Consider the following 26,968-nt stretch of genomic DNA (forward strand, 5'->3'; position numbering starts at 1 on the left):
TCTACTAGACTGGACACCTTTTTTGGTGACCTTGCCTCTGCTGCTGTCGTGTGTGTGTGTGTGTGTGTGTGTGTGTGTGTGTGTGTGTGTGTGTGTGTGTGTGTGTGTGTGTGTGTGAGAGAGAGAGAGAGAGAGAGAGAGAGAGAGAGAGAGAGAGAGAGAACGAACCAAGGTCCACTTTTTTTCTGATCCTTTCACCAGCCCCTCATGCAGCATCCCCTGTGTTCCAGAAGCTGGGCTGGGCACTGGAGAAGGACAAAAGGGTGCCCACAAGGCATTTATAATGCAGAAGGAGGTTGGGAGAGGTGCATTTGCTTTGTTTTTTTTTAAATGTGGCATTGCCTTGTGCTCATCTGTGGTAGGAAGTGTGGGTGGCACTATTTAGGTAGTACGGGATGGGGGTGGGGTGGGGCTGACTGTAAGATGGCTGGAAGCCTAATTTAAAGTGGTAAAATCAGCTTGTGGTTGAAATTTGATAATTGCAGAGGTACTCTTTGAAAAGACACAGTGTCTCTAGAAGAGTAAGACTTGTTGCTAGCTTAAAAATTCTTCATGGAAGAAAGAATTCCTCATGGTGCTGGAGGAACCACCAGGATGATGGTGAGGTAATCCATCTGATGGCTACTCTTTCCTGAGGTAACAGAAGAAAGACACAGTTAAATTTTTTTCTTAAATAAATTTATTTATTTATTTTTGGCTGCGTTGGGCCTTCGTTGCTGCACAAGGGCTTTCTCTAGTTGTGGCGAGCGGGGGCTACTCTTCGTTGCGGTGCGCGGGCTTCTCATTGTGGTGGCTTCTCTTCTTGCAGAGCACAGGCTCTAGGCGCGGGGGCTCAGTAGTTGTGGCTCGTAGGCTCCAGAGCGTAGGCTCAGTAGTTGTGGCGCACGGGCCTAGTTGCTCTGCGGCATGTGGGATCTTCCCAGACCAGGGCTCGAACCCATGTCCCCTGCGTTGGCAGGCGGATTCTTAACCACTGCACCACCTGGGAAGTCCCAAGGGAGGGACCTGTTTTTGTGGAGTACTTTATTCTGATTTGAGATTTGTTTATGAATTTCACAATACAAGTAAATAACAGTTTATTTTCCTGTCACCTTTCTACTCTGTGTGTGTGGTGGTTTGCAGCAATTCAGAATATAGTAAAATTTGAAAGGATGTTTAGAAAAATCAAACGGTAAGAATTATTATTCTAATGTTGCTGGAAACAAGTCCTCTGTTTTTTTCCAGAAAAGGAAAACTAGAAAATAACCGCACTAGTGATACTTCTTTCTTTCCACTTGCTCACAATTCCCTTTTCCTTAACCAGTTACATTTAGAAGTCATTGTAACAGGCATTTTAAAGGAAGCGAGTAACGAGCTATCTCATTGTGTTTAAAGCTGTGAATACTGAGGACTTGGCTTTGGCCCGTGTCTTGAGAAAACTGCTGCCTGAACCTGGCTTGGTGCTGTTAGCTATGAGGGACAAAGGCTACTACTTTGTCATTATACTCAAATTTCTTGACCTTTAAGGAATAGGTCACAAATATATATATTTAAAAAATAGGGGGTGACACTATCATTTGTTTTTCCTCATAAAAGCAAGGGAGGGCTTCCCTGGTGGCACAGTGGTTGAGAGTCCACCTGCCAATGCAGGGGACATGGGTTTGTGCCCCGGTCCGGGAAGATCCCACATGCCACGGAGCGGCTGGGCCCGTGAGCCATGGCCGCTGAGCCTGCGCGTCCGGAGCCTGTGCTCCGCAACGGGAGAGGCCACAAGAGTGAGATGCCGCGTACTGCAAAAAACAAACAAACAACAACAACAACAAAAAAAAGGGAGTTTCTTTTTAAAATAGACTTTCCCCAATGACTAAAATAATATACACCCAACTCAGAAAACTTGGAAATTAGACAAAATGGATACGTTTTTGGAAAATCTCTTCCTTTCAGGGAAGCTGTTGGTTTTGTTTTGAGCAAACTTTGTTTCTGCTGACTTGCCTCTCTCATCCCAGCAGTTCTTTCTGGTTTGGAAATCTCCTTTGTGGAGGGGCTTGTCAAGGACATGGCTCTCCGGCCTCTTGAGTTTGGAGGACTTGGAAGGCAGTCACCCGGCTTTCTCGCCCCATCAGCGTCCTGTCTTGCAGTTTGTTAAACGCTGAAATCTGTAGTCTGGTTAGTGGAACGTCCCTTGGCGGTTCCTCACTTGCGAACGTGTGTCACGAGGGCTTGTGTCTGAGTTTGAGGCTTGACAGTCAAGAATGCATCTTGCAAAGGGAAAGAGCCCTTGTGCAGGAGGCCCTGCGTCCGGATTCTGGCCCCACTACTCAGTTGAACTGTAGCAGCGACAAGTTCAACTCAGAATGCTCATGTGTAAGTGGTGTCGACTGAAACAAATGCACACCCTAAAAGCTGAGAATTAAAAAAAAAATTAAAAAAAAAAAGCTGAGAATTATGTTTTGTTTGGTGGACCTACTGAGGACTTAAGCCTGGGAGGCAGCCTCTTAGATAGGTATGAAGAGCTAAGGGAGGAGCCAGGATATTTGCAAAAGAAACAAAAAGCCCCAGGTAGTTGGAACATCAAAAGATTACTGTGTTTTTTTTTTTTTTTTTTAAATAAATTTATTTTTGTCTGCGAGGGCTTTCTCTAGTTGAGGCAAGCAGGGGCTACTTTTCCTCGCATGCGCGGGCTTCTCATTGCAGTAGCTTTTCTTGTTGTGGAGCACGGGCTCTAGGTGTGCGGGCCTCAGTAGTTGTGGCACATGGGCTCAGTAGTTGTGGCACACGGGCTCAGTAGTTGTGGCACAAGGCTCAGTAGTTGTGGCACATGGGTTCTAGAGCACAGGCTCAGTAGTTGTGACGCACGGGCTTAGTTGCCCTGTGGCTCTGGCTCCGTGGGATCTTTCCGGACCAGGGCTCGAACACATGTCCCCTGCATTGGCAGGTAGATTCTTAACCACTGTGCCACCAGGGAAGTCCCCAAAAGATTACTGTTAATTAAAGAAAACCAGACCTCTCAAGTTAATGCATTTAGTGCTTTTCTATATATGGGAAGGTGCAAGAGTCTGGCTCACTGACATAATTACGTTGATGTGCACCTCAGCTATCCAGAGCCTGTATCCTGTGCTTTCCCATCCTGAGTCCCCTCAGGGTGCACCACTGGGGGTGCCGCAGTGGCTGAGGGCTTGCTGGCCACATTCTTTGTCCACGGTGGTGATAACATTTTTTTAGATAAAATTATCTGACTTATCTGCTATGTAGCAGGTTCTCAGAAAGAATCCTTTCCATGGATGTTATGCCCACCAAAACCTTGTTTCTTTTGTTCAGAAATGTTTACTGAGCACCACCTGTGTACCAGGACTTGCCCTCGGGACTGGATCCCCAAACAGAAAAATCTCTGTCTTCAGGGAGTGCAGATTCTTGTGGGTGAGGCAGTAATAAATAAGATGACTAAATATATGATATTTTAGGTAGTGGTAAGTGCTCAAGAGAACCGAGTGAAGCATGGAAGGTGAGATACGGGGGTGTGTGTGGGGGTGGGGTGGCGGGGGGAGAAGGCGCACTGAATTATTTAAGCTGTAATGTAGCTGCGTGCTGTTTCCGTGTGTAATGGGGTCTTTCGGCTCTAGCTGGAGGCCAGCACTCACCCCTCTGTAGAAGTAGAAATTCCTTGCTGTCCCTGGCGTGGTGTTTCTGGGAGAAGGTGGGTTCTGGATCTTGCTTGGCTGGGAATGAGGGCTCCACAGCAAGGTTTAAGGTTTGAGAGGTGCGTGCGTGCGTGCGTGCGTGTGTGTGTGTGTGTGTGTGGTCTTTGGATATCCACGGAGAGTGCTTAGAATAGTGTCAAGTGTTCAATAAATTTTAGCTGTTATATGTTAACAGTGTGTTGTGTCTTCTGTTATAAAACTGAAAGCTTTAAATAGAAACCGGAGGGGCCACTTTCTTGGGAAAAAAGTGCCCAGTGCTAGAAGAAGAAATTACGTAAGTACCAAATTTGGAGCAGAGATGTAATGTTGACCGCCCCCCCCCCCCATCTTTCCCACACTGATACTTCTCTTTTCAAACACCCCAGTCTTCTCTCCTCCTTCCCCCTTTCATCCCCTGGGGCCATTTTGGAGAAATAGGTTTTTAAAGCAGGAACCACAGTTAATATTTGCGACAAAGGCCGCCTTGTGTGATTATCTACTGAATCAGTAGGTAGAAGGAAGAAACTTTTCAAAGAACAATCAGTTTTCTAAATATGTACATGGATAAAGAGAAGAGGATAACAATCTAGTAAAGATGTGGTGTATGCTGACTGGTGAAAAAAAAAGATACAGTGCTTTCTTAAACTTTGGCCATCTCTTGTCTAGTGGCTAAATGTGGGTTTTAGAAAATACAGAATTCCATTCAGGAGTGCAAGCTTATTCTGTGTGGTTTATACCTGCAATTTCTCATTACTTCTCAATGTTGTTTTTTAGTTTAAGGAATATGGATTTCTGGTTTTAAAAGTTATACTGGAAACTTTATTGAAGGCTACTGCTAAATCATCTTCTAAAATCAGAAAAGCAGTGAAGTATTGTGGCAAGTTTCAGAATTTGCATGGATCTGGGTTAGAATGTCAGCTCCCGTCTCAGCCAGTTGTATAAAATTTGGGCAGATTAATCTCTATCTCAGTTTTCTCGCATGAGTAATGATTTCTCGATCTTTTTTTAAAAAAATTAATTAATTAATTTTTGGCTGAGTTGGGTCTTCGTTGCTGCGTGCGGGCTTTCTCTACTTGCGGCGAGTGGGGCTACTCTTCGTTGCGGTGCACGGGCTTCTCATTGTGGTGGCTTCTCTTGTTGCGGAGCACAAGCTCTAGGCACGCGGGCTTCGGTAGTTGTGGCACACTGGCTCTGTAGTTGCGGCTTGCGGGCTCTAGAGCGCAGGCTCAGTAGTTGTGGCGCATGGGCTTAGTTGCTCCGTGGCATGTGGGATCTTCCCGGACTAGGGCTTTAACCCATGTCGCCTGCATTGGCAGATGGATTCTTAACCACTGCGCCACCAGGGAAGTCCCTCACATGTGTAATGATTATTATTATCTCACAGGGTTGTTGTGATGATTAAAGGGATTGATATACGTGTGAATGTTTGGCACAAGGTAGATGCTAAAATTTAACCTGATTTATCTGACTTCTGTCAGAACTAGTTTGTTCATTCTTAATATTGATTTTGAGAGCCCTCAGTCAGACCGCCCAATTGACAGACGTTAATTTTTAATGTTAGCTTTTCACTTAATGTTACTATTAAACACCAACTTTAATAATAATAGTAATAGTAATGATGGTAGCCAGCCATCATTATAAGGTGCTTTGTGTGTGTTATCTTGGTTACTCTGAACAAAGACCACCTGAGGGCAGGTATTTATATCATGTTCATTTTGCAGACAAGAAACTGAGGCTGCTTCGTGAGATTAAGAGATTTAGAAAGTAAGGAAGGAAAAATATTATGTTAAAAGATCGATCTTTATTGATCAAGATAACATCTGAGCAGAAAAGTCGTTGGAGGTTGCTTATACAAGATAGCATTTTGAAGCAGTCAGCCTTTTGCAGGGCAGAAGCCCAGTCCTCCTGTGGCTACAACGTGGGGCCACTGTTTGTTTCATGCATACAGTACTGGGCCCTTTGAATGCTGATTGAATGGAATCCTAAAGGTCTGGTATATTTGCATAGTCTTCCTGAAAATTCCCAGGAAGTTTCTAGCTTTGCTTTCTCCTACATGGATCTGTTCCCCTGGGAAATAACTGGATTACTGCTGATTACTGTCAGTTCTCACTGGAATGAGAGTCCAGCCTATAATCTCTGTTTTGCAGGAAAGGAAATCGGTTGGAAAACAACAGATAGGCCTGCCCAGGGTGTCTGGTGACCAAGCTGAGATGTGCATGATTTCTCTCACTTGCTCTCTTCCTCCAGGATTGCTGAGGCTCTCCAGGCCGTTGGGAATTTGTGGTGAATCAGCTTTGCCTGTCCTTAAACTTAGCAATTTAGAACTTTTGATATACCCAATGCTCCAGTTACCTGCAAATGAAAACTTTAAAGTTCTAGAACGTGGCATTGCTCCCCACACTTATACTTGTGCTCATTTCTCTCTTTGAATGCCAACATTTTAGTGAATACGCAGAGAAATTATTTTTGGCTGTGTTGGGTCTTCGTTGCTGCACGCGGGCTTTCTCTAGTTGCGGCGAGGGGGTGGGGGAGGAACCTCACCGCAACAGCATTATGAAAATAAGTCCAAAGGGACATAACAAACCAAGATAAGAACCTTGACTGGATCAAAAACAGCTATAAAAGATATTTGTGGGACAAATAGGGAACTCTGAATATGGAATTGATATTGGATGATGAAACGAAATTATTGATTTTCTTAGGTATGATAATAAGGGTGTTTTGATTACGCAGGAGAATGACCTTATTCTTAAGATATTCATGCTTAAGTATGAAGGGGTAGAACGTCATCATGTCTGCAATTTAGAAATGATTCTGCAAAACATAAATAAAGCTCACCCCCTACACAGCGGTGGCATTAAACCCACTGAGGGCAGTCACTGCACGGGCCCGAGCGCCTGACACATGGTGACATGCACAGTAACTGTTGCTGAGTGGGAGTTCATTACAGAGAAACTGGCCAGCACTGCCACCTCTTCCCCTACACTGAGCTCCTCCAGGGTCCGGTCTTTGAGTCTTCCCCAAGCACCTTGCACAGTGTCGGGCACTCATTAATCTCTGTTAAAGGAATGGGGAAAATGCTCAACTAGTATTGACATAATAGCAGTGACCATCTAAAAGTGGGTTGCTTCTTCCTTGCAGACTCACAGGAATCCAAGGATGAAGGGGAATCTGTCTAGTTCTAGGGGGCGTTTTTAGGGAAATGAGGCTGAGTTAGTAACAGATCTGAAGAAGGAGCCGCAAGGTACTGGGTGATGCAGCCGAAATCCCCGAGACTGATGTATTTTTGCAGAAAATACGCAGGTGCCATTGTGCATCGTGAAAGCTGAGCTTTCTGGAACTTCCCATCGTTAACTTTGGAATTTGGTTTGGTCTTAGGCTGGACTAGTTTTTAGGTTTTAAGAGCATAGGGTAGACCTGCAGTTGCTCTCAGGTTATGAAACGTGATTAAGCCCCTCCTTGGGTGGTATTGGGAAGGGAAGGAAAACAGCATTTTGTCCACATTTATTGCCTGTTGCTCATGTGTGTTTTACATTGTTCAGTGTTTTCTCAAGACATGCAGTGAGAAGTTCAGGCTGTAGTCAACTTTCTTCCCCAAGTACTAAGTAAATACTTGTGGTATTTAGGTATAGAATGGAATTAGTTACAGATTGCCTACTGCTGATTGTTTATTTTCTGTTTTAGGATGAAAGAAATGGGACACAAAGAGGGAAAACCATTTTTTATTTGTTACAAATTGGAAATCTTCCTCCCTCCCTCCCTTCCCCTTGTCTTTCTTTCTCTTTTTCTTCCTAACTACCGGTAAGTCAGAGTGGTTAACTGAAGCAAGCTCTAAACATACCCTTTAGCAGCGTGCTGAAGTATTTTCTCTTTGTCTAAAATTAGCTGATTCGAGCTAGGCGCTCTGGTGTTCAGAAGCCTTCCATCAGGAGCCTGCAGCCCCTCCCCTCTGGTTTTAGAGCTCTGGATAGCATGTTTGATGGGGAAGCAAACTGGGAATGACTTTATCTTTTGCAGAAGAATTTGCAAATATCTGAGGCAGGTTCCAGCTTAGATCTCACCTCCTCCAGGGAGCCTTCCCCAGATTTTTCTCTCCTGCACTCTCTTCTGGACCGTCTGTCACTTTATCCTCCACTAGAACCACGTTTCATGTCCCACCCTGCCCTGAAGGGCAGATGCTGTGCTCTGCTTACTGTCCTGTCTCCGTGCCTCACACAGCTGTTGGCTAAATATTTATGTGCTTAACAGATATTTGTTGAATGCTAAAATTGGTCCGTTGACTCAGCAGATAGAAAGGAAAATGCTACTTGGTGGTGAGGTTGAGCAAGAGACTTATCTTTTCACATGAAAATTAAGAAGGAAGTAGGGATAGAAAAGAAAGTGGGAGAGCAACTAGTTGAAATGGGAGTGGCTCAGAAGTGTTGACAAGGTCAGAATGTGGTGGGAGAAGCCCCTTGCCTGGAGGAGAGCTGGAGGAGGGTGGAAGTCGGGGTCTCACACCCACCCTCCTCCAGCTCTAGGGCCCATCCTCCTCTGCCTGAGCCCTAGATGGCTTTGTGCATTTCTAAGTTGTGTTTTGCTTTCCAATGTTTTTATTTATTTATTTATTTGGCTGTGCCGGGTCTTACTTGCGGCACCTGGGATCTTTGTTGCAACAATGAGGGCTCTTTTAGTTGCGGCATGCGGGCTCTCAGTTGCAGCACGTGGGATCTAGTTCCCTGACCAGGGCTCGAACTCTGGCCCGCCCCCCCCTGCATTGGGAGCGCGGAGTCTTAACTACTAGACCACCAGGGAAGTCCTGTGTTTTGCTTTTTAAAACAATGTCTGTGCTTTCAAAAATATGGTTTACCTGCTTTGATTGGGAAATGACATTTATTTTTGTGAAATTATGTGTACCTAGTAAACAGATTCCATTTGTTAGTGTCGGGAAATGCTTTTCAGTTGGGGGGTGTGCGTGTGTGCGTGTGCGTGTGTGTTCTTTCGATCAGTAGTTCCTTGAGAGAAGGGGGCTGTAGCTTCTACTCTAGACCAATAGAATTTCTGTCTTAGACATGTTCCCATTTTACAGGACCAGACTACATCCCATTTCCCTGCCTGAGTTCTGAATCAGTTGAGAAGACTGGAATAAGGATAGAGACCAAAAAATTTACCTGTACTGCTGGTAACAGATAAAGCCGATGTGGAGAACGCAGCTTATCCCTGTTGGCAAGGGGCCATCCCGAGGCTGACCTCCTGTGCTGTGCTGGGGATGGCCCCCCTACAGGGTCAGAGCAGGATGCTGGCCCCCACTGAGGACAGAGGGCAGGGCCAGCTATGCATGCATGCCCACTTTCTCTCCTTCCAGAGTCACTGCTCCCATTCTCTTTCCTTGTGGGCACGGAGACTGACGGGGTGGAGAGAGGAAGCCTTCTTTTCCTTTTAAGAGGTAAGAAAATGACACCTGGAGAGGTTATGTACTTTCCTAAGGTCACCCGGCTAGTTGGCAACAGATTTTTCTCCTGGCCTCTCCAGGCCATCTGGTATGCGTAGAAAGGACATGGTTTTGGAGTTGTCCAGGCCTCATGTTCACGTGCTACCTCTGTGACCTTTGCCTGGGGTTATGCATCCATACAGTGGGGTTAACTTTCTACCTCAAGGGTTCTTGAGGGTTACATTAGCTCTAACCTGTGTTTAATAACCTGGACCAGGGACTTCCCTGGTGGTGCAGTGGTTAAGAATCCGCCTGCCAATGCAGGGGACATGGGTTCGAGCCCTGGTCTGGGAAGATCCCACATGCCACGGAGCAACTAAACCCATGCACCACAACTACTGAGCCTGCGCTCTAGAGCCTGTGCTCCGCAACGAGAGAAGCCACCGCAATGAGAAGCCTGTGCACTACAATGAAGAGTAGCCCCTGCTCGCCGCAACTAGAGACAGCCGGCGTGCAGCAACGAAGACCCAAGGCCGCCAATAAATTAAAAATAAGTAAATAAGTAAACTTATATAAAAACCTGGGCCAATGCTCCATTTCCTTAAATAAGCATCGCACATGTCACCCTGCCAGCCTGGGGCAGTTACCAACCCACCAGTTCTTTTTTAAAAAAATCTGGCTTGGAGCCTCAGATAACTTGGTGATTGGGGAATGGTTCTCAGCAGAGTGGGACTTGGAAGTTGACTTTTAATTTTCATGTTTTGGAAGGGAAAAAAATGCTTCTAAGGAAGAAAAGTCCTAAATTGAAAGAAATTCACATGTCACACGCACCCTCGAAAAACTTGCATCACATCAGAATTGATTTTATAGTCAGGAGTTGAAAGCGGCCTGTTTAACCTTGGGGAGCTAATGCCTTTCAAATCTAAATATTCTCATTTCTAGGACATTCTTTAAGTAGCTGTTTGAGAAGCCTTGTTTTGTCATGTGTTAGAGGAGTCTATGAAAAAGTGTGGGGTGGAGGGGTGGTGTGTGCACATTAGTGGCCTAAGTGAAGGGGTGGAAAGGTGAAACAGCCTTTGTGCAAGGGATCCGGCCCAGAATTTGTACGCTGTGATGGGATGTCATCCCTGTCTTTGAGTTTCCTTAGATGTACTGGATGAACCAATTACCCATGCCCTCCGGGACACTGTTGTTTCAGGCGATGCCCCACCTGGGGACAAGGATGCAGCTCCAAGCGGGCGCATATCCTGTGTTGAATCCTGTGCATTGACCCTCCACTTGCAGTGTCTGCTGTTTGCTTCCTGTCCAGATATTCAGTTGAGTGAAGTACGCACAACTTTGATCCACATGTTTGTTTCAGACCCCTCATGCCAGTATATTCATTAAGTTAACTTCAGTTTCTCTTCTTTCTTCCAGTTCAGGTCTGCCTTTCACTTTATAGCCCACACCTCTCAGCTGAGCAGCACCCCAAAACCGGCTTCAGGTGCCAGGGGGAGGAGGGGGGGCAGGGCAGCCGGGCTGCCGAGGACGCCTAGTACTGAGGAAAGGCGGGGTGGGAGGGCGCTTCCTCCAGGCCTTGGGCTTCCTGTGCACGCCTGGAGGAAAACGGAGCTGGAGGATGTGTGAGCCCTCCCCTTGTGCAAGTGACAGAAACATTCCTGCACAACAAAGAAAATCTAAATTGCTTGTAAATCACCCCTCCCCCCCACTGCCAATTAATGACAATTCAATTTCCAGGGTAACTAGAATACAGCTTTTATTTATAAATTAGTCCATTAATAGGGTAATGTTTAAAAAGCTACTTTTCCTTTTGTCAGTCCTTGGCAATAGCAGTCTTTTTTTTTTTTTTTTTTTTTTAAATAGCTAGGGAAACCTTTATTTTCCAGACCGCAGTCGCTTATTGTCACCTGGGAGATCTCCAGTTTGCTCTCTCCAGCAACTTCCATATGTTGACCTCTGTAAGTGCGTTTGGCTGCCCATGTTAGCTTTGTCACTTCGGTGCCTCTGTTCTCAATGTCAGAGTTGTTTCCCTGAGGGTGGCTGTACCGTTAGGGGCAGTCGGCACATCAAAGTGTGTTCAGTCACTCTGGCAGAGTGTTTGCACTGCTTTTGTTTACTTTTGTTTCCAAGGCTGTTTTTTAATTTAATTTTTTTTTAATACATGAAAGTCTTTTTCTCCCACCCCACTAGATTTTACTCCCCACTCCCTCCCCGGTTAACAGTCATACAGACCAGAGAAGTTTTTGAAAATTTTGTAAAAGTTTTTACAGAAAGAAAAAAAAAAGCCTCAAATCTTACCAATCAGGCATAAACCCTCTTAACATTTTGGAATATTTCCTTCTAGTCTTGAGGCACAGTTTGTAATACTGGATGTGCAGTTTCTCCTCTGGTTTTTTTTTTTTCCCCCGTTAAAATCTCTCTGTAGGCTTCATGTTAACAGCTCCTGTATGGTCCCTCTTAAGGTGTATGAAAGTATTTAACCATTTCCTTAACGTTGGGCATATAGTTTGTGATTTTTAAACTGATTCTCTGTGGACCTGGCCAGTTTACCAATTCCCTAGTAAATTGCTGGTTGTGTTAGTACCTCAGCCTCTGAAACTCAAGATGAATACTGTGTATCAAACGCCTGAGCCTCCGGAAGCAGTGATGCCCAAAACTGAGGGTCTCCCCACGCACTTTCACTGCCTTTGTCCACGGGTCCTTCTCTCCTCTTTCTCCTTTCTTGACTGAGTTGGCTTTGCATCAGACAGACCTGCTGTGAACCTCAGCCCCTGCACTAACTGCGTGTTCGTGGGCCCATGAATTCTTCTAAACCTCCATTTTCCTATTTGCAAACTAGGGATAAGAGTGATTCCCCATCACAAGTTATTTTAAGAATTGTGAGTCAGGTGTGAAGGGTGTGGCGCGGTATCTGGACCTGGGGGATGCAGCTGCTTCCATCCCCCTGCTGCTCAGCCCCTTCCAGGGATTTGGCTTGGCTAATTCTGCCCGTCCAGTTTTGGAAGAAGAGCAGAAAGGAAAGGGAAGCAGAATGGGGGAGGTGTATTGAGAAGAGTGTGAAGTTCTCAAAGTGTTTGTTTCAGCACCTTCTGGGCCGGGATTGAGCCCCCTGGCTGGGGTCAGTGAGGTGGGAGGCGTGGCCCAGGGGTGCCAGGCCCCTTGGGTGGTCACCTGGTGGGGGGCGGGGGTCTGCCTCCCTAGTCTCTCTTCTGGCCTGTCTGTGGGTGTCACCTGACTCACCCCAAGACTCTGACTCTGACGGAAGACTCCGCCGAAAGTCTTCTCCTGAAGTCTTCCGTGTTTCTCACCCCATCCACAGCGAAAAAGGAGGGCAAGAAGGGATTTCTGTAGAAAAGAGTATCTTTAGCAGTTACTTGTGTGAGGCTCTTCAGGGCACTGATCCCCCTGATTTCTGTATGAATTGCTCTGACTTATCTTTTAATTACTCCAGAGTCCTGTCACCTCCTTGGTAGGAAGGAGGAAGGTGATTCCTCAGATAAAACCCACACCCGGGACAGCTGAGGTAGAGCTGAATCTGTAAATGTTCTCCGTGTGCCCATTTTCTGCACAGATCATGGTCCTTCTGAGAGTGGAGCGCATCATGTATTGCCTGTGAAGAATACATGGGTACCGAAGAATGAGTCCTCGTACACTTGGTACTTCAGCCATGCCTTTTAAGGGCTATGAACAGACCTAATCAGAAGAGCCATCTGGAGTGCAGTGTGGAGTGCGGTGGGGAGGAGAATTCAGGACGAGGCTGTGGATTGAATTAATGGGAGCAAGAGTGATATAAAACAGCTTAACTCCTCATGGGCCCCTTCAGACTTTCACCGTTGCCTATTAAAATAAAATGTTCATGGTCTGGACACGTGGCTTGGAAGGACTGCCGATTCTCTCCCTACTCCTGTGGTGCTATCTCGGCACCTCAGTTGGTACGAGAGCGAGCTGTACAGGTGTGTTTGGACTAGTGCATTAGTAGGGCTGCACTGAGTAAGAATTGAAGATTTACAAATCCAGGCCTTAGAGGAGCTGGATGTGATTGTCTCCCTGGACGTTGTCAACCTGAACAAGTTGTTGTCATCTACGTTTTTAAACTCTGTCACCTGAAAATGGAGAATCTAAGTTGCTTTTAAGTCTCCTTTTATTCTGTGGTGGCAACTTTAAAAAAAAATTTATTTTTGGCTGCGTTGGGTCTTTGTCGCTGCGCCGGGGTGAGCGGGGGCTACTCTTCGTTCGGTGCACGGGCTTCTCATTGCTGTGGCTTCTCATTGCGGAGCACAGGCTCTAGACACGTGGGCTTCGGTAGTTGTGGCACGTGGGCCCAGGAGTTGTGCCTCGTGGGCTCTAGAGCGCAGGCTCAGTAGTTGTGACTCAAGGGCTCAGTTGCTCCACGGCATGTGGGATCTTCCCGGAGCAGGGCTTGAACCCGTGTCCTCTGCATTGGCAGGCGGATGCTTAACCACTGCACCACCAGGGAGGTCCTGTGGTGGCAACTTAGACTCCGTATTATAATTGGCAAGGAAGAAGACACCAAGCTTGCTCCTGATAGTTTTTCTTGGAGTGCTGGTCTACAGACATTTCTTACTTGCTTGAGGCTCTCCGTCCTCTGTTCAGATTCGGTTGCAGCTGGCAGGGGGATGACTCCGTTGGTCTGCAGGCCTCTGCGCTTCAGTCTCGGATCCCTGCTGTCGTGGAGCTGGAGCCTGCTGCGTCCCCCAGATGGGCTCCACCCGCCTCCTCCCTGGCTGCTGCAGTGTTCCTTCATACTTCCTGTCTGGCTTCCTTCCAGACGAGCCTGCTCACTTCCTTTCTCTGGAACCTCCCCTTATTGCCAAGGTTCCAAGGTTTCACCAGGGATGTGGTGGTCACCAGACCTGACCTCCACACCCTGACCTTTGAAAGAGCCCCTCTTGTCCCTGGGGTAACCTGAATTAGGGAGCTGTGGCTCCTAATTGCTGCCAAAGGAAATGGACGGCTGCTGGGTGACCCGCAGAGCCTTGAGCAGTAACACGGGTCTTAATCTCAAATTTAGGGTGGGCGTTATGTCACTGCTCGACATTGTAGTGCCAGTCTCCCTTCCCTCCTGGGTTCTCAGCCATCTCTTATATGTATTTTTCCCACTAATCTTCCTACTGCCCAGTGGACTTCGTAAGTACTTGATTAGGGTGGTGGTGTAGATGGTACAGAATCTTAGAAAATTTACTGCTGAAAGGGACCATAATCCAATGCTCTCTTAATCAAGGAAACTGAGTTTTTGAGGCCATGCCTTCCTTTGGAAACCTGAGTCTCTTCTTACCGAGATCTCAGAGAGGGGGGCCAGAGGGGGGTGGGGGCAGGGGCAGGAGTGCTGGCTCACCTCAGGCCACATTCTTTTTCTAATTATCGAGCGGGATTTGGATGTGCTTGGCTCTGAGGCCTTTCATAATCTTTCCTTTCTTTGTTGCCTAGAATTTAAAGAAACTTAAGCCAGTTGTGAAATGTATCACCTTTCAGAAATGAATAGCATCTTAATTGACTCCCTTTGAAAACATGTCAAACTGGGATTTTTAAGTCGGAGTGTAATCTGGTATGCCTTGAGGTTGGGACCTCCAGCTGGGGCACGCTGGGGAGACTGGTCCACCTCCAAGTTTGTTTTCTGGCTCCAAACAAATGAGTGGCTGTTTGACGATTGGCACGCGACCCGGTTTTAAAAGTACAACCATATAGGGTATGGCAGACTGGTAACTGGGGGGTTTACAAAGTGAGGTCATGGAAGGCCCAGATGAAACGCTTTTAATGTGTATCACAACTGCAATTAATCTTATTAACATGCTGGGCCTCGGCCTGCTCTCCTGCCCTGGGTGTGCAGGGGTATTCGAGGGGCATGCTTTGAAGGACTCTCTTCTTTGATGGTGCAGATGGATAGCAGAAGCGTATCAGACTTTGTATCTGGTACCATAAAGGCCTTTTGTGTGCCCGTGCAGACGCATTCAGTTTTGAGAAGCAAACAAAACGATGCAGATCGATAAGATATACAAAAGAGGACGGGTTTTAAATGCAGTCTTGTAGCTGTGGGCTCTGGGACCAGACAGAATCAGGTGAAAAGGGATAGAGCTCCCTCCTAGGTTCCCAGCATCCAGCTCGTTCCAGTTCTGGGAGTGAAAGGTTTAAAAACATGACTTGTTGGGAGGCAAGAGTAAACACAGGAAACAGCAAACTGTAAAAGGTGCTGCGATGCTAAGTCTGAATTGATGGGGTAGCGCAGGGGTTCCTGAGGCTGCTGTGGTTAGGATGGCTTCCTGGGTGGGGTGGCCTTGTGACCCTTGGGAGGGTCACAAGGTGAGGGGGGCCAGTGGGGGGGCAGCACATGGTACTCTTGGAGGAGAGATAAGTGGGCTGAGTGGTAGGGCAGTGCAGTGGTAGGGCTAAGGCTGGGAGGATTTAAAGGCAATAGATGGCAGACTTTGATCTTTCCATCTCTCTCTTTCACAAGTGCATGTAAGAGAAGGCTAGTACAGTATTGCGTCCTTATAAGGCTGCTGCCCAGTTGTTTTTGCGGCCCATTTTTTTTTTTTAGAAGTCCTCTAAAATACCCATCTAGACTCCCTTCTGACATTCTCTTTGTTATTGTTTAACAAGTAGCCTTGCGGACAAAGAGGTTGTTTAAAATTGTTGGGTTCAACAGATGTGGTTTGGGTATGCTAATATATTCTAATGAATACAGAATCTACTCACGAAGTGAATAATTGATGAGAAAAGAAATATCTGTACCTGTATAATGTACCCGTTTGCTCATAATTAATTCATGTCACACTTAAAACATTATTAAAGGTCTGTTCTCTTCAGGTTTCCTTGCTGTGTGCACCCTATGCGGGTTTCTCACCTGCAGGACTTCTCAGAGCCTTTAGCATTCTAAAGTGCATTGGGAATCAGTGCAGTGGGAGGTAGTGGAGGAGAAGGGGGGCAGCCCTTTCTGTCCACAGGACATCTTGGAGGATTAGCGGTCCATGGGGCACCCTGCTGTTTGACAGTGCTGTGTGCGTTGCCCTTGCCCTTTTAGCTGCCCTCCATTTTTCCGTTTACTTTTCCTACCCCAAGGTAACAGTGATGCATATCTTGAGCCAGGGAGGGTGAGGGGGCTGTTACATCGTCCCTCCCTTCCTTTTTCTTTGCTATTGGAGCAGCGAACATCTTAGATGGCTGCATAGAAGAGTTGCCTACAAGCTAAATTTGGGCAAGATGAGTCCCCGAATCCTCATATAAATGGAAATAGAGTCCTAGCTCTATATCCTGCCATTAAAAAAAAGAAAGAAAGAAAGAAAAAATCTTCCCGTGTGGCAGGGGGAACAACCTGAGAGTGGCCAGGATGAATCAGCATGCCGTGGCCAGACACCAAGATAAGCGTGACTCTAGACGTGGCACTCGTCCTGCGATCAACCCTGGTGTGGTGAGAACGCAGCAGCAAGCTGTTCTTTTAAGGTCAAGAACAGCAACAAGTGTTCTGGTTCCTTCCTTCAGGAATAGACTCTTCCTTGCTCTTAGAACAGTTGTCTTTTTCCTGTAACATGTTATTTTTACTTTGCTTTCTTATGGCTTTTCCTCCCTAGTTGTTCATTTACACCTGTGCACCTTACAGTACAGCTTCACACTGTCCACTGGAGTCCCACAAGCTGCGTGGGGCTATGTACACTTCAATTATTTAAAATGAAATAAAATTTAAAACTCAGTTCCTCATCTCAAATGTTCAGATACCATGTGTGGCTGGTAACTGTTCCTTTTTGGACAAGGTAGATATAGAATGTTTCCATCATAGCAGATAATGCTGGTGGATGGCACTGATGTATATCAGCCATACTGACCCTTGTGTGGGAAAACTTTTCTGCGTCCCCTCATCACCTCTGGCTACTTTTTTTAAAGTTGTTTTTGGTTGTTTTGTTCTGTTTTCGCATTTTAATGTGCTTCTGATTTTTATTTTGGCTGCATCTTGTGGCATGTGGAACTTCCTGGACCAGGGATCGACCCTACGCCCCCTGTAGTGGAAGCATGGAGTCTTAACCACTGGACCACCAAGGAAGTCCACCTCTGCCTACTTTAACATCTTAGAGCTTGTGGTACCACAAGTGAGGAGTGTCTGACAGACGAAGCTGTCCCCCGTGGCCTTTCTTGGCATATTCATCAGGATTGAGCAAGACATGCTCCCAGCTTAAAAAACCCTCTTGGGGCTTTGCAAGCTTAGCTCTGTGTGACAGCCCTTCCTGTATTCATCACAGGGTTTTTCCACTTTGCTCACCTAAAGGACATCTCAGGACAGTGTTTTCCTGCTAATCACACTTTAAAATCTAGTTCAGGAGCATCTAACCTGACTTGTTAAAATTTTCTTTTGAGCCCCCCAAACGGCTTGCTCACTAGTTCCTGAAAATCACTGCTGCATACTGTGCTTATGTGTAAACCTGCTTTGATTTGCTTGTAGGTCCCTCCCTGATTGCAGTAGAAGGATCTCTCCCAGAGGAGATTTTTCTGTTTTGTTTAGGTACATGATACTTGGTTTGATGTCTTTGTTGGAACAGAGCCTGGAAGAAAGACATGTGAAGGAGTCATTACCTAGACTCCATTCCATTTGAGCTATCCCTGAATTCCATTTGCAGCAGGGCTGACTGGTCCAGGGAAGTGTGGTCTTAAGGATGAAAGGTGCTTGGTGTTTTATTCCGTACACAATAAAAGGCTGGCATTTGTTCTATCTGTAATTGCACCGGGTACCCCAGTCTGTTTGGGACATGAGTAGGTGACTGCCTGTTTCTACAACTGGAGAGAAGATGAAAAGTAGGAATTCATGAGTTTGGAATGGAGCCTCACTTAGAGAAGGCACCTGTTGACTTGGTAAGTTTACCCTTCTCCACTGACACAGGCTGGACCCCAAACCTGGCCAGGAGTCAGAACTGCTCCCCATGAGAGCGGCAGGACCCACCAGTGGGGAGGTGATGACACTCGTATTGTCTGTCATGCTCCTGTCACGGGCACAGTGCATATATTGTCCTCCACTCAGTCAGGGAATCTGTGCTATTTGCATTTTTAAAAAAGGGTCAGTAGTTTTATTTTTTAAAGAGGTCTATGATGCAAACAAAACAACCCCACACATGCCGGGGCGGGGGGCAGAGAGTAAGACAAACTTGACTAGACTGTGAACCAAGAAAAGGCAGAAAGGCAGGGACCACAGTGGTCTCTCCTGGCTTTATGTGCTTGGTACAGAGATGGGCACCAGTAGGCAGGCAATAAATAGTTGTTGATAATAAATGAGTTCTATTTTCATAACAGTTCTATAAAGTCCATATTGCTTTTCACATTCTAAAGAGATAAGAAAACTGAGACTCAGAGAGGTTAAATAACTTGCCTATGGTCACACAGCCAGAACGTGGCAGAGCTGTGATTCAGACCTAAGTATGCCTAAGCCGTAGACCACATACCTTCACCAGGCTCAAACAGAGGGAGAGGTAGGGCCATATTCACCTTCTCGCTCTCCCTCTTTCTCTCGCACATAGTTACTCTCAGATGCTTTATATTTGTTAGGTTTATTTTTATTGTTGCATTTTTAACTTAAATTATTTTATGCTGCATTTTATATAGTCCTGTCTGTCAATTATATCTCAATAAAACTGGAAGGAAAAAACTTTAATTTTGATATTATTTCAAAATTACAGAAAAGTTAGCAAGAAGGGTATACACAGTGTCCAGACCCTTTGTCCAAGTTTGTAGGGGTCTGTATAGTCTTGGACAATCTTGATTCGCGATCTGCTCTAGCCTAGGGCGGGGCCACACTGCCTGGGATTCCTGTGTGTCTGCGAGGTAGGGCGTGTCCTTTATGAAAGGTCACCGGTGTAAAAACAGTGATGTGACCCCACCCAGGAACTGAGGCAAACCCTAGAGCAGCCATACAGGGCTTGCTTGCTAGATGTAAACATGAGAGAAGAGTCTAGGGTTTATAATTTTGCATGGAAGAACTCTCCCTCTGAGAAACCGGAGGGTTTGGGGAATGTAAAAGAAAAGTGGCTTATAAAAAAGATGACTTGTAACTTCCCAAACACTCTCAGGCGTGGCATCATACCCTCCTCGGCTGCCAAGAACAATAATGGATGCGTTCACAGACGCATGCGCCCATGCCATTTCCTCTCCTCGCCATACAGTTAAAGATGAACGTCTGTGCTCTGCCGTCTCTGTTCCATGCCCACCACACGGGTTTTTTTTTAACCCTCTGCTTCTTGATTTCACTTCTGTACGCATTGTACCTACTTCCTCCCTTCTGGGTTCTGTCCTGCCCCGCGAAGATAACCGTGTTCCCAAAGGCACTGTGTTTGGAGGACAGGCAGGATTCTTCCCTGTGTGAGAGGAAGAGGTGGCGGGTCTCTTTTAAAGGGGCAAACTGTCCGGACGTTTTCCAGATCAGGAGACTTTCTCCAGTTCTGACACTAAAAGAAACCAGTGTCCTCCGCTCCAGGGCCTGAGCTTGCGACTCCTGTGCCTTTCCCTCTGCTGCCAGACTCCTTCACTCAGTTATCTTGGAAGCCTTTTTTCTTTGACATTCCTCACTCATACTCCACCTGTGCTGGACCGGAAGTGCCATGAGGGCAGAGGTGGTGTCTGACATCCCCACGCAGAGCAAGGCCTGGCACACAGCTTCTGCTCAGCAAATATTTGCTGAATGAATAGGCCTTGATCTGTGGCCTTGGTGTACAGTTGCTCCCTCAGTTGACTTAAATATACAAGATCACAGTGACTTCCTTGGCGGTCCAGTGGTTAGGAGTCTGCCCTCCCACTGTAGGGGGCACGGGTTCGATCCCTGGTCGGGGAACTAAAATCCCACAAGTTGCGGGGTGCGGTAAAAACAAACAAGATCACAGAAGAGAGTGTAGATCTTAGAAGTTCTCATCACAAGAAAAAAAAAATTATGTATGGCGATGAGTGTTAACTTACTGTGGTGATCGTTTTTATATACATATAAAATTACGCTGTACCCCTGAAACAAATACAATGTTATATGTCAATTATATCTCAACTGAAAAAAGAAGACAACTAATGTCTCATCAGAAATAATGCAAGCAACTCTTTTCCTGTTATGACTCAAGACCAAAAAAAAAATACAGTGGTGATTGTTTTCTAATGTGTAAGAATATTGAATCATTATGTTGTATACCTGAAACTAATATAATATTTTAAGTCAATTATACTTCGATGAAAAAAATACAGGATCATAGCCTTTTAGGTTTGAGCTGCTTCTGTGGGATTTGCTTTCCAGTTGATCTCACTTTTAATAGTGAGATTTTAGCTTTGGAAGGGACCTTTGGGTCCACCTGTTTTCTGTCGTTGCTTCCTACAGTTTCCTGGGTTTTTAATCTCTGATGAAGGTAGCAGAGTGGTTATACAAGCATGTCTCAGTTATCTGTACTTGGATGACCCAGAGCAAGTTTCTCTTCCCAGACTGGCTTGCTCCTTTGACTTTGCTCAAGCTTCTGGGAAGGCTGACTTGAGGAGGCCTCAGGGTGGATGCTAAGTCCAGTAGCATCAGCAAAACCTGTGATTAAGAACTCACCAGGGCTTCCCTGGTGGCGCAGTGGTTGAGAGTCCGCCTGCCGATGCAGGGGACGCGGGTTCGTGCCCCGGTCCGGGAAGATCCCACATGCCGTGGAGCGGCTGGGCCCGTGAGCCATGGCCGCTGAGCCTGCGCGTCCGGAGCCTGTGCTCCGCAACGGGAGAGGCCACAGCAGTGAGAGGCCCGCGTACCGCAAAAAAAAAAAAAAAAAAAAGAACTCACCAAAATGGGGCAGTTCCCTGGTGGTCTCATGCTTAGGATTTGGCGCTTTCACCGCTGTGGCCCGGGTTCAGTCCCTGGTTGGGGAACTGAGATCCTGAAAGCCTCGTGGCATGGCCAAAAGAAAAAAAAAAAGAGGCAAGTAAATTGAACAGACATTTAAAAACAAAAAACTGATCAAGATAACTTGACCACCCTGCCCTTTGCTCTTAATCACTCCCATCACCCCTTCTCTGTCTCTTCATTCTTAGACTTCTTCCTTCTTCTTTAAGTAGTAAGCCCCTAGGTGTATCTGTGCTATAATATTCATGTAATTTGCTGTTTTATATATTTTTAATGGTGAGCCTTTAGTTTCCTCAATTCCTTGAGTGGAACCATCTTGTCCCATTGGTCACACTGGGGAAGCAGATCTCTGCAAGCAGGAAGCACCTTGGAGATGTCTACTCCAGTCCCTTTATTTGATAGGAAACAAGGGAGCAGATGCAGTCAGGTTAGTAGCCCAGGGCACAGGATTAGTCAGTGACAGACCCGGACTAGGCCCAGGTCTGGCTGGAATGCGGCACTTTCCCAGCACCCTTTGCCCTGCCATCATCACATCCCACCCCCATGAAATGGAAAATCTCTTATTGTATACTTTTTTTTGGTCTTTAAAAATTTTTTTGTTTTATAATTCTTTTCTTTTTTTTATTGAAATGTAGTTGACTTACTATGTTTCAGGTGTACAGCAAAGTGATTCAGTTTTATATATCTATAGATACATCTATCTATATATTTTAATTTATTTTCCTTTTTTTTTTTTTTGGCTGCATCGGGTCTTAGTTGCGGCACACGGGATCTTTGTTGAGGCTTGTGGGATCTTTTCGTTACGGCGCGCGATCTGCTTGGGCTTCTCTCTAGTTGTGGCATGCGGGTGGGCTTCTCTCTAGTTGTGGTGTGCGGGTTTTCTCTGGTTGTGGTGCACAGGCTCCAGCATGCGTGGGCTCTGTGGGTTGCAGCACACGGGCCCTCTCATTGAGGCGCGTGGGTTTAGTTACCCCACGGCATGTGGGATCTTAGTTCCGCGACCCGGGATCGAACCCGCGTCCCCTGCATTGGAAGGCGGATTCTTTACCACTGGACCACCAGGGAAGTCCCCAGATACATATATTCTTTTTCAGGTTCTTTTCCATTATAAATTGTTAGAAGATATTGAATATAGTTCCCTGTGCTATACAGTAGGTCCTTGTTGTTTATCTATTTTATATATAGTAGTGTGTATCTCTTAATCCCAAATTCCTAATATCCATCCCCCCTCTTACAGTATACTTTTTAGGATATGCTTTGAAGAGTCTTTGGACAGTTCATAGTGAAAAATGAATGTTGAAACAGAGACTGTCTCGTTTTCTCCTTTAGCTATGGCCTGTAGCTGCCTAATTGTGGATTGGAAGGGGCAGGGCCAGCAGAGAAATGTGAGAGACACGTTGGAGATAGTCATTGAAGCTTCTGAAAAGTTATTTTAATCTACGGCTTTTTCTCCCCCTAACCACTGACACCAAAAATAAGACTGCATTGGGGTTTTACATTGGTAGATAGGGTGCTCCCCAGGGACTTCGAGGCTTGCTCCTGAAGCTGGGCCGTGACCATGCCGTCCCCCAAACACTGACCCCTCGGTCCACACTAGGACAGGTCTGGAATCGAAAAGTTACTGAGATGACTTGTAGTCAGCACACCCCTCTCGGGGTCTCCAATCCAGGAACTTGAGACCTGAATGGATTTTATACCCCTTAAAGCTCTCCTGCAGTTTCTGTCGTGGCCGTTCCGTGTGTATCTATCACGGTAGCTCACAGTGCGTAGGTGGGAGCAAACACCTGCTTGGATAACCTCCAGCTGTGAGGTTGGGGTGATTATCTGGCTGGAAGAGAGGTATCTTTTTAAAGGTTTTATTTTGGGGGAGAAATCATCCGATCTTATTGTTCTTCCTCTCTGTTCTGAAGATTGTTAGGACCCTTCATCTCTTTTGAGTTGCTTCTCAGGTTTGAATCTGATTATGCAGGCTTTCCTTTACGTTTTCAAACACCCACACGGGAATGGTGGAGATTTAGTGGAAATAACATAGAGGACCTGGATTAAAATTGAGCTTGGTCTCTTAACCAGTTGGGTTGTCCCCGGCAAGCCACTTGACCTCTGTGAGTCTCAGTGTCCCTGTCTGTAACAAGGAGATGCTAATTAGTGAGGATTAAATGGGGATCCCATATGGAAGTACGTGGAGTTACTGAGGGTTGGTGGGCTTTGGAATCAGGTTTTTCAGGTAAGCTCCAGCCCTTCTGCAGAGCAGTTAAGTTTTTGTTAGTAGGTTGATTTACTTCTTAGAACTTGATCTCATCCAGTAAAAATGCCGACTTGGTTAAGTTGTTGGGAGAAATAAATGCAATATAAGTCAGGTGCCTGGTATACTGGGCTTCATGGGGCCAACAGATTCTGGAGTGTGGCCATCAGTGATTGCATATGAGCCATCGCATGATGTCATGCATTGTTTGAGCTCTTTAGACAAAAACAGTTAGTGAATGTTTCTCAGTGATGAAAGGATTTAACTAAAATCTTCCCCTCCAGAGTGTGGGGGGAGGCAAGGGTGGGGTGAGACTGGGAGGGGCAGGGGTTGAGAGTGGGTGGGTCCAGGAAGTCTGGTTACTTCTATCTTGGCATGAGGATTTGTTTGGAAGATTAAATGACCTTCTTGGTAGTTGTATAGAATTTGACAGGTCAGGGATTAGTGCCAGTTTAACACTTATTAACTACCATACTTTTTGCTGATAAAGATTGTAAAGCTATAAAGATCATAAAGTTCATAGGATTTGTGTGTGTGTGTGTGTGTGTGTGTGTGTGTGTGTGTGTGTGTGTGTGTCAAGGTAAAGTGCTCCGTAGTTGTTATATGGAATGTGAAAAGAATCCTGGCTTATCTGCATTTTTTTCTGTGATAGCTCATGTGTGACTTGGCTTATTTTTCTTCTAGGATGTGGAGAAAGATAAGGAAACCCACAATTACCTCAGCAAAGAGGAAATCAAAGAGAAAGTTCATAAATACAACTTAGCAGTCACAGACAAGTTGAAGATGACCTTGGTGAGTACCCATACTAATAATACTGTTTAGGTTGACACGTGTTGAAAGACAACTATAAGTTGTTGGTACTACAGTCTGTATGTTTTAAAATCTCTGAATCATACTTGCAGAACCTTAATGGTCGAGGTATACAGGACCGGAGAATGGGATATTTCTGCATCTTTCAAATGAAAGCTGTATTTTGAAGCAGCTTTATCTCAAAATCAATCAGCACTTCCTAAGATTTTATATTAAAACATGTTATGATCCCCAAAGGATTTTTAACACTGAGTGTAATCCCTTGCCTGTTTTTAACACATGGGCAGTAACTCAGATTCTAATAAGGCCTTAGATAAGTTTTATCTTGTGTAAATAAATTTGGAAGTGTCAGGAAAAGGATCTTGTGCCCCTGGATTGGGATCTAATTGAGCTCGGATTTTTCTCAGCTGGAGAAAAATGTGTATTATGGAGTATGCAATGCTCGGCTTTCTACATTGTTGTTTCAGGCTCCTGCAGCCTTGTGCCGATGCTGTTAGAAGCTCGGTGGGGAGCAAGGGGGTAGGAGGGAGAAGCACAGGTTTAGTGACAAAGAAAGGGGGGACCCAAGGCAGAGCCAGGTGTACGTTCCTCTAACTGGTCTGGCCTCGCCCATCCACTTGATGACTTTCCTCGAGGCACCTGCCATCCCTCGGTGCCAGTGTCCAGGGCCCTTGGACCCCTGCCTGGCACTCTATTGACTGTGACCTGACAGAGTTCAGCAAAGGACAGGGCGACCGGTTAGAACAGGCCCTACTGAATTCTGTGACCCTTGGGGAGGAGCTTTTAAATATAAACCCTTGTGATAAAGGATCCCTCCCTAGGGGGACTCCACCAAAAAGGGGAGACAGTGGATGATCTCAAGATTATTCCTCATTATTCCAGCAGTCGTACTTCTCCTTCTTCAAACACGGTTTTTATCAAAGCAGAAAAATTCCACATCCCTCCTCTTCCCCTTGGAGATGAAAACAGATGCAAGTTTCCATGTCGTTTCAAAGATGAAAAAAAATGTTAAGTGTTGTATAATACTTTCCACAAGAACGAGTGAGTGAATTAGTATTATAAATTGACCTTGTGGAAAGGAAGAAAAATCATGGCCTGTAAAGGAGATTTTTCATGTTCTGTGTTAACTGTGTCATTTATTTATAACACCTGAAGATTTGTTTAAATAAAACATTACAATGTTTTTTTACCTAAACATACTAAAAGTTAAAAGTGAAGACCAGACTATTATAACTATTGTTAGCAACTAAGAAATAATAATTCTACAGCAGTTAAGATAAGTGCTAAACTCATCAAATTGTGTATATTAAATATGTGCAGCTTTTTGTGTGGAAAAATTGTACCTCAATAAAGCTCTTCAAAACATACTTATATATAGAAGGAGACATCAATACCATGTTAAATCAAAAAAGACAAGTGCTTGGGAATTCCCTGCCCGTCCAGTGGTTAGGACTCCATGCTTCCACTGCAGGGGGCACGGGTTCTATCCCTGGTTGGGGAACTAGGATTCTGCATGCTGTGTGGCCTGGCCTCCCCCCGGCAAAAAAAAAAAAAGATAAGTGCTTGTATTATAATGTCTATGGTTCACATCATAGCTTGAATTTGTTTTAAAAATGTTGCTGCTTGAGGTGTCTGAAATGCCTCGTCCTGTATCCCGTGCTGTGGCAGATCCCATGCTATATAAAATAGGTTAAGCAAAACTGGTAATCTCTGGTACCGCTAGGAATGAAAATAGCTTGTTTTCTTCCCGTCTGCTCCTTGTTACTTGAGTATTTCAAAGTCCTAATTGTGACTTTCCTTTTCTGTGTAATAGCTGGTCATCAGTTGATGTTGTTTCCTTTGTGCAGTTAGCCTGGACATATCCCCAAGCTTTAATAAGCCCTGTGGTTTGGCCAGCATCTGGGCCAGGGGATTGTAACCTCACCCGTGGACCCTGACCTTTCACATGTAGCTTCAGTGGCATGAGTCCTGGACTTTGGTCCCCACATCTGCCCTGCAGACCTCTCCTCTGGAAGCACTTTCCTGGAGTGTGTTAACCTCCCCCGAGGTCATTCCCTGAGGGGCAGTCTTGAGTGAGGTTCTGTCACAGAGCTGAAAAAGAAGAGAACAAGAGAAGGAGTGTTTCACCTTCCTTTTTTGTTGTTGTTTTGATATGCTCCTTCCCTGAAATGCCCAGCTAATGTGTGTGTTTTTATTCCTGCTTCAGAATTCAAATGGGATTTACACTGGCTTCATTAAAGTACAGATGGAACTCTGCAAACCTTCACAGACTTCTGGAAAACTTGCTCCCAGTAGCAATGGCTGTATGAATACACTCCACATCAGCAGCACAAACACTGTCGGGGAAGTGATCGAGGCCCTGCTCAAGAAGTTTCTTGTGACCGAGAGCCCTACCAAGTTTGCACTTTATAAGCGTTGTCACAGGGAAGATCAAGGTACCCTGCCACACTTAAAATGAAAATGGTCCCCGCTTTTATTTCTGTCTTTTGGCCTCATTAGTGGAAGGGAAGTGATAGGTGTGTCAGTTATGTCAGGGCCCAGGGCCAGATTCTGGAATAAATGGTGATCACGGTGTGTGCTTAATGCTTCTTGGCTGTCTGTGTCTTTCAGTTGGACAGTCGTGGGTCTTAGGAGCCTAGATACCAGATACCCATATGTGATGGGTATTTATGGAGGATTTGTGATGTGCACAGGAGGATAGCCTTTTTTCTTTTCTTTTTTCCATCACTTTGATTTTAATTCTCTTTCGGACAGAAGAGAATGCATCTGAGCTTGAAGTTTTCAGTAGCACATCGACATTGGATGTGCATCCGAACATGGAGTGATTGGTGGCCTTGCATTCCCGAGACCGGAGGATCGGAGGCACATGTGTATTAGTGCACATTACAGACTTATGTAAATGGCACAGCCTTGGGCTCTCCTTCTCCCTTAGCCTGCCTTGCACTAGGTGTTACCCGGGGGCATGTTGGCCCCCTGGCCCCCCAGGGGCTCATGCAATGCGCAAATAA

At 45.7% G+C, this 26,968-nt stretch overlaps 1 protein-coding gene across 2 annotated transcripts in view; it reads left to right on the forward strand.

Moving 5' to 3' along the window:
• RASSF3 (Ras association domain family member 3) overlaps nucleotides 1–26,968 on the forward strand; it is a 73,233-nt gene that overhangs the window by 38,821 nt on the left and 7,444 nt on the right. The window contains exons 1-3 of one of the 2 annotated variants that reach the window (XM_082665554.1): nucleotides 8,998–9,081; nucleotides 23,835–23,942; nucleotides 26,167–26,395. In XM_082665554.1, the coding sequence (XP_082521680.1) occupies nucleotides 23,934–23,942; nucleotides 26,167–26,395 (238 nt within the window). In that variant the 5' untranslated portion in view covers nucleotides 8,998–9,081; nucleotides 23,835–23,933. Of the gene's footprint in view, nucleotides 1–8,997; nucleotides 9,082–23,834; nucleotides 23,943–26,166; nucleotides 26,396–26,968 lie in introns of those variants that run through there. The other variant, XM_082665555.1, reaches the window with a different exon arrangement.

Source organism: Grampus griseus (assembly GCF_964374135.1).
Source record: "Grampus griseus genome assembly, chromosome: 11".
Taxonomy (NCBI): domain Eukaryota; kingdom Metazoa; phylum Chordata; class Mammalia; order Artiodactyla; family Delphinidae; genus Grampus; species Grampus griseus.